At 37.0% G+C, this 20,079-nt stretch overlaps 1 protein-coding gene across 6 annotated transcripts in view; it reads left to right on the top strand.

Annotated features, from left to right (window-relative positions):
• The first annotated feature begins 7,722 nt into the window (after window positions 1-7,722).
• Window positions 7,723-20,079, top strand: part of LOC121735777 (reticulon-3-A) — a 31,785-nt gene continuing 19,428 nt past the window's right edge. Inside the window, exons 1-2 of one of the 6 annotated variants that reach the window (XM_042126705.1) lie at window positions 7,723-8,759; window positions 19,651-19,686. In XM_042126705.1, coding sequence (XP_041982639.1) covers window positions 8,063-8,759; window positions 19,651-19,686 — 733 coding nt within the window. In that variant the 5' untranslated portion in view covers window positions 7,723-8,062. Of the gene's footprint in view, window positions 8,760-11,258; window positions 11,451-19,436; window positions 19,573-19,650; window positions 19,687-20,079 lie in introns of those variants that run through there. The other 5 variants (XM_042126746.1, XM_042126725.1, XM_042126715.1 and 2 more) reach the window with 5 other exon arrangements.

The following is a 20,079-nucleotide window of genomic DNA, read 5'->3' as shown; positions in this document are numbered from 1 at the left end:
TTCTGCTTCATAAGAATACCATGGAGGAGCCCGACCCGGGGGGACCTGGTCCCCCCGTGGGTCATTATGTGACCATTTCAAACGACTCTAGTATGGATACAGATGCTTCATACTCAACAAATTCACGGAAACGTCCAGCGATGTCTAAGAAGCGCTGTAGGAAATGCATGAAAAAAATTAAAAATGACCCAAGAAAAGCTAAAAAAGATATTAATTGCATGTGTTCTAGCGATTCAGAAAACAACGTAGTTTGTAAAGAAAATGATATAATAACTGAGACACAAACAATTAATAATACCGCGAAAAACCAAAGCTTAGTTGATTCAAGGGTAAGTAGGATAATCTATAAAGACACAGACTCGACTCCATATGTAGTTCACATACAAAAAGTCACAAAATCACCCAATGAAAATGTAAATTTTCACCCGATTGTTTTTGGACATTACTTAAAGAAAAACAACATTCAAAATATAATTAATGGTAGCATAAAAAAGATAGCCAGAAATAGATTATCTATTTCCTTTTCTGTTTACTCGGATGCTAACAACTTCATAAATAGTGAACAATTAAGTGCAGATCAATATAAAGCTTTTATTCCATCTTTCCAAGTCAGTAGAATAGGCCTAGTCAGAGGGATTCCCGCTGATTGGTCCGATGAGGACATTATTAATAACATAACAGTTCCCTTTGGCTGTGGGGAGATTTTAAAAATCAGAAGATTAAAGAAAAAAACTGTTGTCAATGGAACATCTCAATTTAATAATACTGAGTCAGTTGTAATAACTTTTGATGGACAAGTACTACCCAAAAGGGTATTTATGTGTTACAATGCTCTGCCCGTAGATCTGTATATATTCCCTACCATACAATGTTATAACTGCTGCAGGTATGGTCATGTAAAAAGTCAATGTCGATCCACACCTAGGTGTTATAGGTGTGGTCAAGGTCATGCTGGAGAAAATTGCTCAGTGGAGGAGGAATCTGTGTACTGCTGTATTTGCCATGGTTCTCATATTGCTACAGACAAAAAATGTCCTGAGTATCAACGTCAAAAGTCCATAAAAGAGTCAATGGCTCATAATTGCTTATCATATTCTGAAGCCTCCAAACTCCATCCAACTGTATCTAAATTATATTCAGATGTACTTACATCTTCCAATTATTTGTCAGCACCTGTAAATATGCATAAATCAAGCTCTGTAAATAACAATATTAGAAATAATAGTAGTTTAGCTCAAAAATCATATAAAAAAACAGTTTTTAAGCAACCCAAATCTCCTCGTAGACAGGAGTATGGGTATGATAGACAAGCTCATAATACTTTAGTAAAGGAATATAATCCTCCATCAGGAAGTAATGGTACAGCCTATCCTTCACCTAATTTTGATGTAAACTCTATCCAAGAAACCATTTTAGCCTTAAACAAACTAATAACATCGCTTTCTACTTTTTCACCGTCCAACGTAGCTTTATTGAATACAGAATCAAATAATAATAATACATCCAATAATGGACCATATAATACAGTGGAATTGCCGAAGTGTAATTAGTAAAAAACATGAAATCTTATATCTAATTAATAAATATAAACCTTCTATTCTTGCCTTACAAGAGACATGGCTAAAACCGGAATCTCCCTTCAAGATTTCCGGGTATACCTGTCTTAGGGAAGATAGATCTGATGGGCATGGTGGTACAGCTTTGCTCATCAAACATCATCATTTATTTCATCACATCTCTCTCCCTTCACATCACTCAGACTTTTCAATCATTGCTGCATCTGTAAATAACATATGTTTCGTTTCATTGTATATACCTCATCCTTCATACAGCATTTTTTCTGATATTCATAATTTAATTGGCCAACTACCCAAGCCAGTAGTTATACTGGGAGACTTAAATGCACATCATCAATCATGGGGTAGTCATAAAGACAATCCATGGGGACGGGAATTACTAGACCTTGTAGATTACCACCAACTGTGCATACTTAATTCTGGCCAGCCAACCCGTCATACTGCCCCTCACGAAGGTTGCAGTGCTCCAGATTTATCCATCTGTTCTCCCAATCTTTCTTCTATTTTTCACTGGCATGTTTTAGAATCTAGTCACGGAAGTGACCACTTTCCTATCATAATATCATTTCCAGGTAGAAAAACTAATAAACCATCCAATCATAATCAATCATCTATAAAATATCATCTAAACAATAGTTCAGACTGGGATAAATTCAAAAATTTACTTTTAGATCAGTTACCATCTCTCCCTGACATAAAATCTGAAAATGAATCCATTTGTGCAGAGGCCTTGGCCTCAGCATTTATTCAGGCAGCAGATGATTGCTTTCCTAAAAAGATTTCTTCATCTAACCATAATATTCCATCTCCACCTTGGTGGGATCACGAATGCACAGTTGCTATTAGGGACAGGAAAGAAAGTGAAAAACAATATAACAGAAACCCAAATGTATTTAATTATCAATTTTATCTTGACTGTGTTCGTGAAACAAAAAAATTGTTTAAGAGAAAAAAGGCAGAAAGCTGGAAAAAGTTTTGCTTATCTTTGAGTCCAGATGTACATCCTACCACAGTGTGGAACAATATTAGGCGATATAGGTCAGCATTTAAATCTTCCTTCCATCCTATTCCTGAATCTTTGTCTGATAATTTTCTTGATAACCTAGCTCCTCCTTCAGTTTCCCGTCTATCTCCATCTCCACTAGAAGATGCAAGTTTCAAGGATTTAAACTCTCTTTTTACTTTAGAAGAACTTAAAGGGGTAGTAAAAAATTTAAAAGACTCATCCCCTGGATTGGATGGCATTCCTTATAGTTTTTTTCAGCATGCAAATGACGACATGTTAGAATATTACCTTAAATTAATTAACCAAATTCTATTAACAGGGAATATACCAACTTCATGGAGGATGCAAAAAGTAATTCCTATATTAAAACCCAACAAACCACCTTCTTCTGCTACATCGTATCGTCCCATAATATTATCTTCAGTATTATTAAAAATTGCCGAACATTTAGCCAAAAATAGGTTAGAGTGGTTTGTTGAAAAACATAACCTCCTGTCAAATTCACAATTTGGATTTCGGAAAGGTAGAGGGACCATAGACAACATCGCCATATTAACCACAGACATTCGTATTTCATTTACAGACAATAAATTCGTCGTTGCATGTTTTCTGGACATAAATTCTGCATATGATAATGTGAATATAAGTATACTAAAGGAAAAGTTAATTCTCTTAGGTGTACCAACAATTTTAGTAAATTTTATTATAAATTTATTGTTAGAAAGGATTATAGTTTTAAATTTAGATGACCGTACACTAACAAGAGTAGTTCGTATAGGAATACCGCAAGGATTTGTTTTAAGTCCTTTATTGTACGACTTATACACTGCTGATATGGAAAAATGTCTGGACTTAAATATAATAAAACTATTACAATACGCAGATGATAAAGTTATTTATATAATTTCTCATTCTTTACGTGATGCTTGTAGAGATCTGTCAAATGCCTTAACAAAACTAAAATCCTGGATGGACAGGAATGGCCTGGAGTTGTCAGCCAATAAAAGTTCGGTAGTTTTATTTTCACGAATGCGTATGCCACCTCCCGTAACAATTCTTTATGATGGAACTCCAATTCCTGTAAAAGATAATGTAAAATTTTTAGGGTTATATTTAGATTCAAAATTAAATGGTAACGCACATTTTGACTACATCTATTCAAAATGTGAACGAAACCTAAATATGTTAAAAAGTCTTTCCGGTGTTTGGTGGGGATCCCACCCATTTACAATGAAACTAGTTTACAATGCGATGATAAGAAGTGTATTAGATTATGGGACTTTTCTTTTAGAACCATGTAACTTGAGTGGATTACAAAAAGTTGATAAAATCCAAGCCAAAGCTTTACGCATAATCTGTGGGGCTATGAAATCATCTCCGATAAACGCTCTTCAGCTGGAGTGTTGTGAACCCCCTCTTCAACTCCGGCGACAATACCTGGCAGATAAATTTTTCCTTCGCTGCTACCAATTTCTTAATCATCCTTTAATTCCTAAACTTAAAACTCTATATCAACTTTGTTACAATAATAGTAAATACTGGCTTCACAAATCTAAACCCCCGCTCATTCATAGCTATAGTAAATTTTTGACTTTGGACGCTCCTACTTTTCGCTCCCCATCTTTTCCTTTATTTGAATCATCATACGAAGCTCTAACTCTTATACCCGATGTTCGTTATGATATCGGTATCAAGAAGTCCGATAAATATTTTGCTAGTAATATATTTAAATACATTATTAATAACAATTGGCAGGGATGGCATCATTTATACACTGATGCATCAAAGAATGCTGCAGATAGTCATGTAGGAGTAGGGATCTACCATTTACAATATAATATTGTGCAAAAAGTTAAATTTCCTCCTGAATCCTCCGTTTTTACTGGAGAGTGTTATGGTCTTTTTAAGGCTATTGAGTACGTTCTACTCGGTAGGCTTGAAAGGGCTCTAATATTTTCGGATTCCTTAAGCGCTTTACAAACCCTAAGTAAGTTTCCTTTTAAATTAAAAAATTGTTTTCCTATTATTATTCAAATTCGTAATCTTTTATATAAATGTAAATTAAAAGGCTTCTCTATAACATTTGTATGGATACCTAGCCATTGTGGTATTATAGGCAATGACGTAGCTGATAAATTGGCAAAAGATGCTATTTTAAGTGGGGATGTATTCCCCTTTCAAAATTACAGTCACGATTTGGTTTCTCTTGCCAGGTGCTCTCTCGTGGACTCATGGGGTGAGTCATGGAGACTGAGCAGTCAAACAAAAGCAATTCATTACCAAAAAATTCAACCCGTGATCCCAACTAAGCCTTGGTTTTCCCGAATTAATATTTCAAAAAATGTAACAACATCCATTATTCGAATGAGACTGGGTCATTTGTGCATTCCAACGCATCTCATGAGAATTGGCGTACGACGTGATAATTTATGCGAATGTGGTGAAATTGGTGATTTAAACCATATAATTTTATCCTGTCCCCTCCATGATCATTCCGATTTATATCTCAGTTTATCATCTATACCTATCCCATTTCCTACTTCTGTAAATATATTGCTAAGTTATAATAATAAACATGTATATATTTGTTTAAGTAAATACTTATCTTTAAATAATATTAATATTTAATTTTTAAAGTTGTATTATATTACTTACTCTTTTGTTTTTTTAAATTTATGTTGTATTTTAAAAACTATAATAATTAACTTTTCCAAATTCCGTTCCTGTTATTCCTTCCGCTAGTTCCTTACCTTTTACTCGTCTGTGGCACAACATACGCAAAATTGTGTCAAGTTGCCAAGAAAAAAAAAAAAAAAAAAAAAAAAAAAAAAAAAAAAAAAGCTCTAGTCAAGCTACGGAAAATTGTAAGATTTCTTGAGAAATTTGAGTATTTTCGAGAATTTAAATGCATTGTTGTATTCCCGGATGTTCTAATACATACTTACAAGAAAAATAAAGGCAAATCGAACGATGTAAAATCTTACTATTTTTCTGCCAAAAGTATTTGTAGTTTGTAAAGTAGCCTTGGCTTATTGAAAAACGAAAGAAATGGATAAAAGCCGGTAAAAACATACGTAAGCATTTAAAAAGTTCCATGAATGTTATGTATAGTCGTAAAAACACAGAATTTTGTAGATTATAAACGTAAATTTATTTTTGATGAACATAATATGAACCTAACCTATAACCGTTGCTTCGTTCAGTAAACATCCAAACTGGCTTCCATCTAAATTGATATACATAAGCACCGCTCATTTAATTGGCATAAATTTGCATCAAAAGTAAGGATAATTTGGAGAAGTCCTGCCAGGAATTCAACACTAAGGATAGTATTGAACTTGAACCATCTTGTCAAAGTGTTGGTTCCTTCTCAAAAGGATGATTCTTCCAGTAGGAAAAAGATTAATAGTGCAGTCTTTGTGTGTTAATCTTATATAGTGTTTGCACTGATGAGGTCCAGACTGAAATTAGTTTAAAAATAGTGACAGACAAAAGTTGTGAAGATGGTATCGAGCGAATCGCAAAAAGTTGATGAAATAAAAGCATTTATTTTAGTGAACTTGTTTTATTTTATTAATCCACAAGCATTTTCAGTAATTATTATAAGTATTTTTGCATCTTTATTATTTTATTGCAATATTTATCAAGTTTTTACTTTCTATGCTGATGCCGCTGATGGATGCTACTAATTACTTTTTCAGATATTTTATTAGATAACTAGATAAGCTTTATCCATTTTTATTCACACTTTCGTTCTTTGTTTACGGTTAGAAACTCGTCCATACTCAATATTATAAATGCGAAAGTGTGTCTGTCTGTTAGCACTTCACGCCCAAACCGCTAAACCAATTTTGCTGAAATTTGGTATGGATTTACTTTGAGCCCCGGGAAAGGACATAGGATACTATTTATCCAGGGAAAATGTACGGTTCTCGCGCGATAAATGATTTTAGGCGCAACGGAGTTGCGCGCGTCATCTAGTCTTTTACTTTAGATCATTTTATAGTCTAAAACATAAAAAAATACTTATAAATTAGCCGGGGTCAAAGAGAATGCGAAGCCAAAGTCACTCACAAGTTACGTCTTTTACTCGCATCGTGTCGCTGCTGTCGAATTACGACGCCCTCTATAGTTTCTGCACGGTCCATAAACTGATCAAATCAAGAACGTACCTTGCGTTCAGAAATTGAAATAAAAGGTACGTTTCTAAACTATAAACAGTTTGACTATCTCGTGCCTTCTGACGTCTTGACCGCCAATCATTTCTTAGGGTTCCGTAGCCAAATGGCAAAAAACGGAACCCTTATAGATTATTCATGTCTATCTGTTTGTCCGTCCGTATGTCACAGACACTTTTCTCCGAATCTATCAAGAAAGTGAAGAAATTAAAATGTGGCAACATCAATGTCATCCCTTTTTTCTTAAGGGGCCCATTCACGGCAGCCACCTTGCCGTCCGCCGGCATAATGCAGGATAATGAATAGTGACGCAGCCTGCATTGCTGGCCGGCAACGACACCATTCACTATCCTGCATTTAAGCCGGCCGAGCGGACGGCAAGGTGGGCTGCCGTGAATGGGCCCCTTTAGATTGATTTGAAAGGGATGACACTATTTCTTCACTTTCTTGACAGACTATAGAGGGTATATTTGACAAAGTCAATACTTTGTCAAACATACCGTCTATAGTCTGTCAAGAAAGTGTCAAGAAAAAGGCCAATGCCTTATTGGTGAACACAAACCTGAGTTAAAAATTCTGCATCGAATGTTTGTAAGTTGCTATTTGACGGCCATGTGTGGAAGGTCGTATATTTGCTTTTATTTGCTTGTTGTGTATTCGTCAATAATATTGCCAAATACAACAATTAGCCAATAGCAATTATACAAATAGCCATGTGAAGTGCCAGCATAACGTTACTAAACATTTTCTAATGGCGCGGGCGGTGTGGGAGCACCATAACTTAAAGTGACCCTGTTTCTGAACGTCATAACGATATACGAATGACAGCTATAGGGCTGGGTCGGTTGGTAAAACAGTATAGAATTTTTGACATTTGTCAAGCTGAAGAGGTAAATCAGGAACGAATTTGAAGTCAATAATTTCTACATTTTGGTAGAAAAGTCTTCAAGTTAGTGAAAACAGCGAAAACTTCTTCTTAAATATAAAATCATCGATAGAAATAATCATCTTCTACATTATATCAATTAAAACTACCTAACTTACCAATCGTTTGCCGGCAAACAAGGAATCGCCCCCATTTTTACCGAACCGTATCGTAGGCGATGAGTAATACCGTTTGTCGTGCTGAGTGACGTCGTGCAGCCGGCAAGCGGCGCGCAGACCGCAGACCTCAGTTTGACACTGTGAGGAGGCACGACAGGACTCTCTTCTACATACTCGTTCTTTCGCCCTTAACGTGTTACCGCACCCAATATCGATCCTCGCTATAATCTCAGTAAATCCTTCCTCCGCAAATTGCAATGGATAAGGCCGATAGCTTATTATTGGGTCTCACCGCCGGAGATAAAACCATACCAGATGTCCCTTCAGCGGAATCGGCCATGAAACGCGACCAGGACTCGACGGACGATTTCGAGCATCTGGAAGGTGAAAGTAAACGCGAAGAATTTGGAGAATCTCCTTTACACTCGGCTCATCCCACCTCGCGACATGCCACCCAAAATTTCCTCGACATGGAGAGGGATATCTTTGTGGATACGCCTCGTGCACCATCTGTGACTGAAAAGGCGGACCATATCGCCGATAAGTTCACGGACAGTGAGTCAGATGCGGATACGGCCGGTGAGTCGCCGATGCATAGACCAGAACCGCCCAAGGCCGTGGCGCCCGAGCAGACGAAGCCAATGGACCGTGCGAGCGAACCTGCTGCCATCGCACACGACTCGACTCCAATTTTGGAGCCTACTCCAGCTCCGATTCCGATAGCTCCTAAAATGTCGGAGCCCGTAATCGAATCGAAGCCTGAAATTAAACCCGAACCTGTGGTGCAGCCACCAGCCGCCAGTCCGCCGACACGTGTCCCCGAAGCTGCTCCAGCGCCAAAAGAAGAAGCACCGAGTCCCAAGCCAGCCACCACCGTCACCAAACCAGAACCAGCGCGGGCCCCGACGGCACACGTAATCGAGGCTGAAGTCATATTTTGTCAAATGGGATTAGGTGAGTCGACACGATAGCTATTTCGTAATAACTTACTAGCTTTATCTAAGTTAAAACTTATATTATTTTCTTATCCCAATTTCCATGGCTTCTGTCTTACATCACAATCCAGAAAAGTCCCCGAAATATTTTTTTTTATGAGAAAGACTGCATTTAACTATTTGTAAAAGCATGATTTCATCGTTCGCGAGCTTTATTTATTACATTTCGTCATCGTAAACTCGCTGTTTTTCATGCATTGATCTACATCACTGCGCAAATAGCCATCGTGAAAATGACAAGGAGCTTCACGACAGGTAATCATCTGATCAGAAATGTAACTAGAAAATCTTAACCTAACATCAGCAAAATAATTATGATTTATGTAAATTTAATCATGTAACTCATCATCATTTATGTTCTTTACAATCCTATACTCCAAATACAAAACGTTACATTGGTTGGAGAATTAGTGGTAGGAATGGGCAGTAGGATTAGTCTGGACTCTGGAGTGCGAAGGTTGCGAAACTGTCGGAGCGGCAAGAGCGATGACCGCCGCTCTCCGCCGCCGATGGCCTAACGGCACCCGCTGAAAACATCTTACATCGCCTTTAACTGCACACGGAAGGAAGCTCTGAACAAATTTAACTAACACTAATAAAACCAATTTTTCGTGCATTTTTTCCACTATATTCAGAAATTATTATAAATGTTAACGAAATACACGACCGGGTTCGAAACAATTCACCATCAGATGAATTTTGTTTTCGAAACCAGTCGTGTTTTTCGTTAAAATTTATAACAATTACTAAATTACTGGAAAAATTGCACAAAAAACTGTGTTAAGTATTAGTGTTCAACATGAATTTCCACAAAGAACCGACAGTACAATCACAATCAATTACATAAAGTTAATTAATCTAGCATTATTAAAATCACTTACGAAATGACTGAATACGCAAGAGAAATAAAAACAATGCCAAAAACTTTCTCTTTATTGAAACAGTTTCGAAATTTGTCTTTCAGAAAACGTGAATTGTTTCGTTTTCTGGTCGAGAAATTAACCTATTGCAACACCGTCATCTCTATATTAACGTGCATCTACTTTTTCTAAATATAGCTATAATCTTATCAGCTGGGCTACATGTTAACATAGCAATTACATAGCTTCAGCGATGACATTGAACATAACAGCGGTTATATGCAAAAGTTGACTCTACTTACAACAATTTATTTTGTCAAATAACCAAACATAATATTTTTCTTGATAAATGAGTTCAACTCGGTCGAAAATAACTCTACAATTGCGAGTTTAATTTGTACTTTAGGAAAAGTTCTCATATTGTGTCAAATTTTTGGGTCGTTTGAGGAATCAAGAGATCGATCATCGAACGTTTGCATTGGCATGGGAAGGTTTCCCCATAGATTTCCCCAAAATAAATCTGAACGTTCTATAGAGCTCTTGGAAATTAGCGCATCACCTTGAATTAATACTGTCTGGTAATGTTGTCATGTTAGTTATAAAGCATGTCGCATAAGGGTGAAGCCAAACGAGCGTAATTTTGAGAGTCGTGAGTCGCAGAATTTCTGTCGCGTAAATATCTTTTCATACAAATCATGATTCATGAGTGACAATGACTCACAAAATTACGCTCGTTTGGCTTCACCTTTATGCGACATGCTTTACATGACAACATTACCAGACAGTATTAATCCTAGGTGATGCACTAATTTCTTAGAGCTCTATAGTACGTTCAGATTTATTTTGGGGAAAGCTATGGGGAAACCTTCCCATGCCAATGCAAACGTGTGAATCAAACAGGACTTTTGTATGAAACTGAATGCAGCAGAATTTCTGCCAGCCGGAATTCTGCGACTCACAACTCACAAACTACGCTCGTTTGGCTTCACCCTAAATGTTAAAATGGAGTCAAATCGATGCACTCGACGGTGGGCAAGTAAAACAAGTATGACTCATCGGCATAAACCATTGCGTTACCCGCCTAGCGTGGAGGTGGGAGCCATAGCCATAATTTTATTAAAATTATAATGACATCATGCCATCATAATTTTGATGCAGATATTGTAATCAGTCATTAAACAGTCGTAGCACAGGCTATCGAAACGCAACGAATGAATATGTACACTCACAAGCAATTCAACTTTAGTCAGGTGCTATCTTATCTCAATTCTCATGTAAGATTGCGAAAACGAGTTAAAAGTCCTTGGCGATAAAAATTGCACCAATTTTTCCTACTCATAAATTCCCAGAAACCAGTCATTGGTCCAAAAATAGGCTTCAAATTTTAATTAATGGTCTTTTGCTTTACATCGTAATTATCAAAGTGACTATGTTATGAATGGTTCGTTCGGTAGGTTAGGAAAAAGGCAAAGGAAAACATAATGTAGAGTCTAATCGCAATGATGAAGCGCGGTGACGTAGGCCGACGTATATCGATATACACATACGTTGCGATGGTCGCGATGCTAAATTTAGGAATTTTGAACCGCTGCCCGTAGAACGCTCATTAGTGAGAAGACCAGCGACGTGCGTTCACGTTTTCCACTCGAAGGGTGTAGTGCTGGCGTGGAACGGACTTGGATGTGCACAATTCTTCAATAGGATATCAAAGAAAGCTGAAGGCTTTTGATATTTAAGTGGTGTTCACAGTGAGATCGTCGCTATGGCATCCAAGGCAGATACGATAAACCGTAAGTCTGTTAACGTTAAAAATATTTTTCAAACCACTTGTATTTTTGTATTGGTGCCGGTTCCTGTTGCTACTGCTTTTCTCTCTCTTTCTCTTAATTATTTCGGGAATGTTTCAGGGATGACGTCAGATGATCTTGAAATTTTTCGTTTGCAATGTTCTGCCATTTTTTGTGATTTAAAAATAATTGCCTACCGATATAGATTGTGATTTCTCATTGAGAAATGGAATAATAAAATCGCATATATATACGTTCTATTATTTTGTGGATTATAACCCAAACAGTAAATATTTAACAACTACCCCAGTCTTGGCTTAGTAACTGAAAAGTATAATATTAAGAGTAAATGGAAGAAATATTTTGTGGCAATTGGTTTGTTTCTGTGTATGCTTTGTTTTCTTTCTTAGAATTTATTATTATTTTCTGTTTCATAATGAGACATACAAAGATATTAAGAGTTTTGAATACATTATGTAGGGCCCAAACTGCGTGTCACACGTGTCGACGAATGTAGAGTTCCGACTCGAATTTAATCTAAAATCTTATAACGATCTCAACGTTTATTTATACGCGGGAAAGTCATGCTTCGGTACGAATGGGCCGGCTCGACCGGAGAAATACCACGTTCTCACAGAAAACCGGTGTGAAACAGCGCTTGCGCTGTGTTTCGCCGAGTGAGTGAGTTTACCGGAGGCCCAATCCCCTACCCTGTTCCCTTCCCTACCCTCCTCTATCCCCTTCCCTACCCTCCCCTATTACCCTATTCCCTCTTAAAAGGCCAGCAACGCACTTGCAGCTCTTCTGATGCTGCGAGTGTCCATGGGCGACGGAAGTTGCTTTCCATCAGGTGACCCGTTAGCTCGTTTGCCCCCCCTTATTTCATAAAAAAAAACTTCGTGAAAACCAATGATATGGTAAACTTCGTGAAAACCAATGATATACTGTATGCTCGTTGCTCGTATTTTATATTTGCAAATATTTACTTTTTTATTTTTATAAGTAATAATAATATCTATGGGCGCTTCACACCACGTCAGTCTGGCCCCGTGGTAAGTACCTGATGGACTTGTGTAATGTGTTACAGGTACCAGACAACGGAAATATATTTAATACTTTTATGTTATACATATATTTAAGATTTTTATTATATTACACACATTTTTAATACACATCCATAACCTAAAACTTTTTGTTCCGTCGGCGGGATTCGAACCCGCGAACCCCGGCTTGAGCTACCAACAGCCCACCAACTGAGCCACAGAGGTCGTCATATTGATTTATGATAGAACAGATGCATTAACATATTATTCAGTTTTAAGGCGTAAACTCTTTTAGGTCTATCTGGAATATGTTTTACACAGCATACTTATAATAATTATTATTATAAGTTATAACTCAAAATGCCTTGTGACTTCCAGTCGACAAGCATGTGGATTGTGGTGAGATTATTATAAGCAGCCTAGGTCTTGTGCCTGTTGAGTGATCCTAGTTGACCTGATTCTTTTGTCTCCATAAGGGTGCTAGTTTCTTTGTCTTCCTCTCTACTGCGTAATTTTGCTGTATTGTCGCAAATGTTAATGTCAAGTTGATATAGGAGGAGAGAAATAGTATAATCATTTACAAGTTATAATGTAAGTGAATTATCTTCTATTTATCTATTCTTGGTAACACCACTTACTCGAACCCCATTATTTGTTTTAATTTTGTGTTATCACTAAAGAGTTGAACTTAATTCAAAAGAGTAGTAAATTATAGTAAGTACAGAGTAATTGTGTATTATACGCGTAGTAACTAATAAGTAATCGGTTAAGCTCTCCGTTTCGCAACGTTTAAATTTTTCTTACGTCAGAAACTGTTGCTTCAATTAACTCTATATTATATCAATGAACAAATTGGCAATAAGTAATAACTAAGTACGTTTGCATTATCATAAAGATATTTCATCCTGTACATTATGGAAAATTTCTTTTAATGAGTTTAAAATTGATATTCAGTATCCATTCTTCCTTTTCAAGCTACATAATATTTTCATAAACTGATTTTTATAGAATTGGCAAAAACTTTCAAACTTTCAACTTTTAAACATTTTTGAACATAGAATTTAGTTTAAGTTACATATTACTAAAAGAAATTACAATAATTTGTTTGATTGTCACTAAGTCCAGCCAGACATGTCGAGTAGAGGCCGCATTGCCGATCCGCGCGGAGCAGGGAGGTCGCTCCCCCGATCGATAAAATTTACTCCCTCCTACACAGACATGCTGTCTACTAGGCATATCCATGTCAAGCTTCATACGATTCTCCTACTTTACATGCGAAGCAGGCCCTCGTACCTGATACGTCCAACTTGCCCTGTAAATTCTCCTGCTCTTCATGAACTATGCGCGCCACTTTGCTGCAGCTTTGTTAAATTATTAACGTAACCTACTTTTACCAATTTTCTCCTTCATAAAATATTTGTAATACTACTTGCTACAGTAGATGTGATAAAGTGCAGTGTTATCTATATCTATACTTATAATAAAATCGTAGAGGTAAAATTTTTGTACATTGAAAATAAACTTGAAAAAACGAGTCAGGGGCATAGTAGAAGATTATAGAACACATTTTAACTGTTTTTAAAATTTTTGTTTCTCTGTCTGTTTGTCGGTTTGTCTGTTAGTCTGTTTGTACAGGCTAATCTCTGAATCCACTGGACCGATTTCAATGAAATTTGGCATGATGATACCTTACATCCCTGGTCAACATCTTAGATACTTTTTTTAACCGACTTTAAAAAAAGGAGGAGTTAATGTTTACTTTGCTGTTTGTGGTCAGATTTTTAAATTCTTTTTTTGTTGTATAGATTGCCCGAATTTGATACCATGTTTACAATAAAATCGGCCAAGTGCGACTCGGACTCGCGCAGGAAGGGTTCCGTTATAGAGAAAAAATAGGCCAAAAGTTGTGTTATTGTATGGGAGCCCCCCTTAAAATTTATTTATATTCTAATTTTATTATTAATTATTAAAGTACACATATAATTAAGGATTATGTGAAAATTTTCAACCGCCTGTCTATTGTCATTATTGATATCGAGCAAAAAAGGCCAAAAAATCATGTTTGTTAAGTATGGGAGCCCCCCTTAAATATTGATTTTATTTTGTTTTCAGAATTTGTTGTTATAGTGGCAACATATATACATAATCTGTAAAAAAATCAGAACTCTATCTATAACGGTTCTTAAGATTCAGCCTGGAGACAGACAGACGGACAGACAACGAAGTCTTAGTATAATAGGGTCCCGGTCGTTTTTACCCTTTGGGTACGGAACGTGAACGTGATAAGTAATGGAATTGAAGAAACTCCTCGAAATTGTGATTTAATTGTAGATTATGAATCTGAGAATAAGAGGTAGGTTAAATAGGGATAAATCCCGTCTTCTATAGTCTATCCTCTATCTTCGTCACATGTTCCTTTCCCCTGTCCTGTGGCCCCCATCCCCTGTCCACGCCAAGCGGTCTTCGAAGAAAGGATTTTTCAAAACGATAAGTATCTGAGGTTCAAGTTTCCTGGGTCTTTGATGTAAAAAAAAAATTCGTGTGTAATATAGATCCAATTAAAATAGTCGTAGATGGGTGTTCAATTTTCTAAATCTCGATTTTAATAATATACATTCACGCGGACGAAGATGCTGGCAACAGCTAGTAAAATATAAATTATGATTCCAATTTTAATTTCCTTACTGTATTTCAGTTTCCCTTTGTTCATTAAGGCTTCTTTGTGTGGTGTTTACGTACCTAAGCTGAAATGACTCATTGGAAAGTTACTGGTATGTTTCCCTTTTCTGAGGGGCTGCTATCAATTATTTGCGCGGAAATAGAGACCCCACTGTGCCACTGCCCACTACGCATAATGATTCAAGGGTTACAACTTGCAAACGTATATCACGGTCTCGTGAATACTTATTTAAAAGCCATTTCCAGGTTCATTTTTTCCACTTCCTGTTGTTTCTAAAAGTACAAGGAATTTTCCGAAGCTAAGTTTTAACTTACTTTCGTATTTAAACTTTTAACTAACATAAAGCTTTCTTTTTTATTTTCTGAAATTTAAGGTTCGATAAAAAAGACAAAATAAGAATAGACGAATACACAAATAACTCTTTAAAAAATAACATGCTTAGGTCGTTGGATACTCGATGGTGCATCTCTTCCCTTTATTTAGAAAGGGATATGAGCTGCCCTTCCTAAAGAAAGATTGAATATATTTTTAAACATTGCGAGGTGTTCTTAAAATGTACTCGTCCTTTGCTTACTTCATACAAATAAAGATCGAAGGCCGTCAGATCCCATAATGTATTATTATGCGACGCTCGCAGGACCAACCATGTGCTAGCTGCTGTGACTCATCACACGACGTTCTTACAAGTTGTAAGAACGTCGTTCGTCGTAAGCGTGTTGTAAGTTACAACACGCTTAAGTCATCTTGTGACTTTTAACTTCACGTGTTTCTCTTGTTGTTACAATTAGCCCGTCTAATAATCAAAGAAATATTTTAACCCATTGAAAATCTATATACCTACATAATTATTATAAAACAAAGTCGCTTTTTTCCCTCATGTGGGTCCCTTTAATCTTTAAAACTACGCAACGGATTTTGACGATTCTTTCAGTGTTAGATAGCCCATTTATCGAGGAGGTTATAGGCTATATGTTATCACGCTAAGACTAATAAGAGCGAAGAAATAGATAAAAATGTGGAAAAAACGGGGAAAATTATTTGAACGCGCTAATCTCAGGAACTACTGATCCGATTTGAAAAATTCTTTCAGTGTTAGATAGCCCATTTATTGAGGAAGGCTATCCTACTAATATTATAAAAGCGAAAGTTTGTTTGGATGTATGGATGTGTGGATATACGGATGTTTGTTACTCTTTCACGCAAAAATTACTGAACGGATTTTAATGAAACTTTACAATAATATAGCTTATACATCAGAATAACACATAGGTTACAATTTTAACCGACTTTCAAAATGGGGGAGGTGTTATGTTCGTTTCATCATGTTCAATGTGGGAAAAACGGAGGAAATATAAAAAATTACCAACTACTGGAGCAATTTTTATGGCAATATTAAGCACAGATATAGAGTAGACCAAGTGAAGGGAGTAGGGACATAAGCTATTTTTTATGGGAAAATGTACGGTTTCTGTAAAATTCCTAATTAACGCGGGCGAAGCCGCGCGAGACATCTAGTAGGCTATATTTTATAACGCTTAGAATAATAGAAGAATGTGGAAAAAACGGGGGAAATTATTTGAAAGGGCTTATCTCGCGAACTGCTGAAGCAATTTTTATGTTATTTCATATTTGGCACAGATAAGAAGGATCATAGGCTATCGACTTTAATCATTTTTTCAGTGGCTATATATGTTATACCCTTGCGACGCCGGGGCGGTTCGCTAGTTTCCTTTAAAATAAAAATATGAGCAAAATCATCGTGGAACAGTAATCTGTTTAACGTAGAAGTTTTTACTCCCATGTTCCCCCATTTAGGCTGTCCTTTCGGTGTAATAGGAATTATAGAGCTAGTCGTAATTAATTGACACGCTCCAAAAAGAACATTGGATTCAGATGTCATCAGCTCTCTTGCCAGCTCATGACCAAGTATGTTTATCTCTTCACTGTCGCTGTTCACATGTTTTTTGTTCATTGTAGTTAGCAACATGCGTATAAAGTGCTTCCTTAGAAGCTGTCAATATGTCTGAATTTATAAAATGAATATAAATATAAATAATACAATATAATAATTGTTTCTGATTAGATTAATAGAATCGCGAAGTAAGTCAGTGTTAGAAAGAAAAACATTACTTCTATGTTAAGCAGTTAGTCGATGTAATATGTCATATTTGACCACGCTGAAAGAGTCGTATAAAGTTTTAGAAGTTCCTAACATTAACTTCGAACAGTAACGTACAGCGGCCAAAGTTTTGAATAAGGATTTTGGTGGTGAGATGGGGTGAGGGGGATTGTTTGGGAGAGGAGAACCCCCCCAGGTACCAGTAACAGTTCTCTAAAAACAACACAACACAACAAAAAAGGTGACAATCAGGACATGCTTTAAAATTGAAATGATGCAAATTGCAAATTGAGACATCTACTAGGAAACACTCGACGTGTGCCTTGTCTATGGTTCTTTGTCAATTTTGTAAACTAGACTAGATCACTAGACTTACTACTATTACCATTAGTTTGTTTACAATATAGTCTAGAGCATAATATTATGGGACATGGGTATTTATGATATTGCATTAAACTATTATTGCACACGTACATGCTTATTATAAATTACAATTATTATAGCGCTCTGTACAGTTTATAAAACGAACGAGTAAATATAAAAAAAAAATGCGTAAATATTTAGGATTGAAAAGATCTGGAGTTTATAGTTTCGCCTAAATTGATAGAAAAAATTAATATGACTAGTAAACTAGTGATCAAGATTTAATATGAAATGTCAAATGAGTCATGGTGTTTTGCACATTTTGGTATCTAGGAGACATGGCCTAAGTGCGTGACACGTTGACTTCGACTTTCCCCTATGCTAACGCATGATTATTTTAATGAATTAAGACCTTTATATCAAACGTGCCTATATTATATTGCTATTTGCTATGATGAGATCGTTTTCCCTATCTATTTCACAATGTAAATTGATTTCGAACAAGAATATTGCAACATTATGTGACACAAACTCATCTCTATGGATATATTGTATTGTCTCGTCGAATTGTTGTGTTCTAATGGGAGCCAATTGGACACAGGTCCGAGATTTCCTATATGGCCAACAGCCTTGAACTCCCAATAGTCTGGTGGCGTCATTTTATCGCGGCGGTGCAGCCAAGGTCTCCATGAACAATGCTAAGTGTTTAGTGACTCACGAGACTTGATCTGACAATCATTCAGATTTCCCTTTATCATCATTAACAATTCTGGATATATTTTCCATAGTTATAAGTTATAACTTAAAGTGACTTATACTTATTTGTGATTATATTATTCTTTTTCGTTGATTTTTCTTTGAAGTTTAAATTGTGGTAACTGGTTAAAGGCGTTATTTTTGCCCACTTCAAACACCTGCTTTAATGTGCGAATTTATAAATTTAATAGCCTGGTAACAGAGTAACAAAAAAGCGGTTCAAATACCGTGACATTTATAACTTTCGAAAACTTATTGTTTGCGCTTGATTTACTGGCTTCCAAAAACTTACTTCACCTTACTCCATCTTTTGTAGTAGCGCAGTCTTTACTTAAGCGTTATTCATGCCCTCAATAATTTGCTCGGATTTTAGGCTAACAGTCAATTATCTACTCACGTAACTAACGACACCTTTATGCGAATTTACAACTTGTTCTGTACATATTCTGAAAACATGAATCAACTCACGGTAAGCTGTTTCGGAGAACTTTAAAAGAATATTAGGTATGTACTTAATTTGCACTTGTTGTGTTCACACTGTTTCTTAAAATACTTTTTTGAGCATAGTAATTATTTTTACTTAGAGGCTAGGTGGAGGAGGCTTAGGTGATCAGCGTTTTCCAAATCAACTCCTTTAATCAGCTGATACTCATTTTACAAAGACATTTGCATATAAACATAGATGCAACAACTCATTATACATTATACTAGAACCCCTTCTTGTTAATTTATATTACGTATTATATTTTATTTATGTAAATAATTGCATGTTAATTTTTTTACTAATAGCACTAGGTGTCAAGCGCTTTCAACTAACATTTTTCCTCTTTATGTGGTAACATCACCGTGTCAATAACATACTTCTATAAGCGGGTGGGCAGTCTTATGTTTAAGACTTAAGTGTGGTGGTGGTATGGTGATGTAGCCGGTGTGGAGTGGAAGGTGCGCAGTGATGGTGACAGCCCGGCGCGCATGCGCGGGCTAGGGGGTGCGGGAGGACGCGGGGGGAGGAGGGCGGAGGGCCATGCGCCGAGCGCGCCAGTATCGACGCGAGTGTCGGGCGCGGCATGTGCTCAATCAGCCGCTTTTCATTCGAATTTAATATTACGTAAAATATCGCGATGGCTTGCTCCGGGCCCTCCCTCTGCAGCGTCCTCAATCCATGTAAGTGTCGGCAGCTTCGCTACGCCCGCTTATCTCTCCTGTCGCAACTAACCCGCTAACGCGAGCCTTCTATTGCAGATGCTTGGTTCGACCCGCAGAGGCTACATCCCGAAGGTGAGTGAAGTTAAGGGTGAGGCGAGATACGTTTGTATGTGCGCGGAGGTCGCGGGTCGCGCCCGGGAGCGCAGTCGGCCCGAGACGGGCGACGCGATGAGTGTCGTTGCGGGGTGCTGCAGCTGAGTGGCTCCACTCGCGAGCGAACGGCCAGACGATCGATCGTGGTGGTGAGACGGCCGCCAACCCCGACAATAAACCACCTGCCGACCGATACTTTACTACTAACCCCGGTTCGTTGCATGATACTCTGGCACGATAACTACAGTGTCATTTGTAGCTCGTCACACTGAGCATGCAGTAATTTATCTCCGTATGACACACAGATTAATGTTCCATGTATTCTTGTTTCTAATATGAAGCGAATTACACCACATTTTAGGGCGATTGAAA

Source organism: Aricia agestis, chromosome 2 (genome assembly GCF_905147365.1).
Source record: "Aricia agestis chromosome 2, ilAriAges1.1, whole genome shotgun sequence".
Lineage (NCBI taxonomy): Eukaryota > Metazoa > Arthropoda > Insecta > Lepidoptera > Lycaenidae > Aricia > Aricia agestis.
This window is presented reverse-complemented; position numbering and strand designations above follow the sequence as displayed.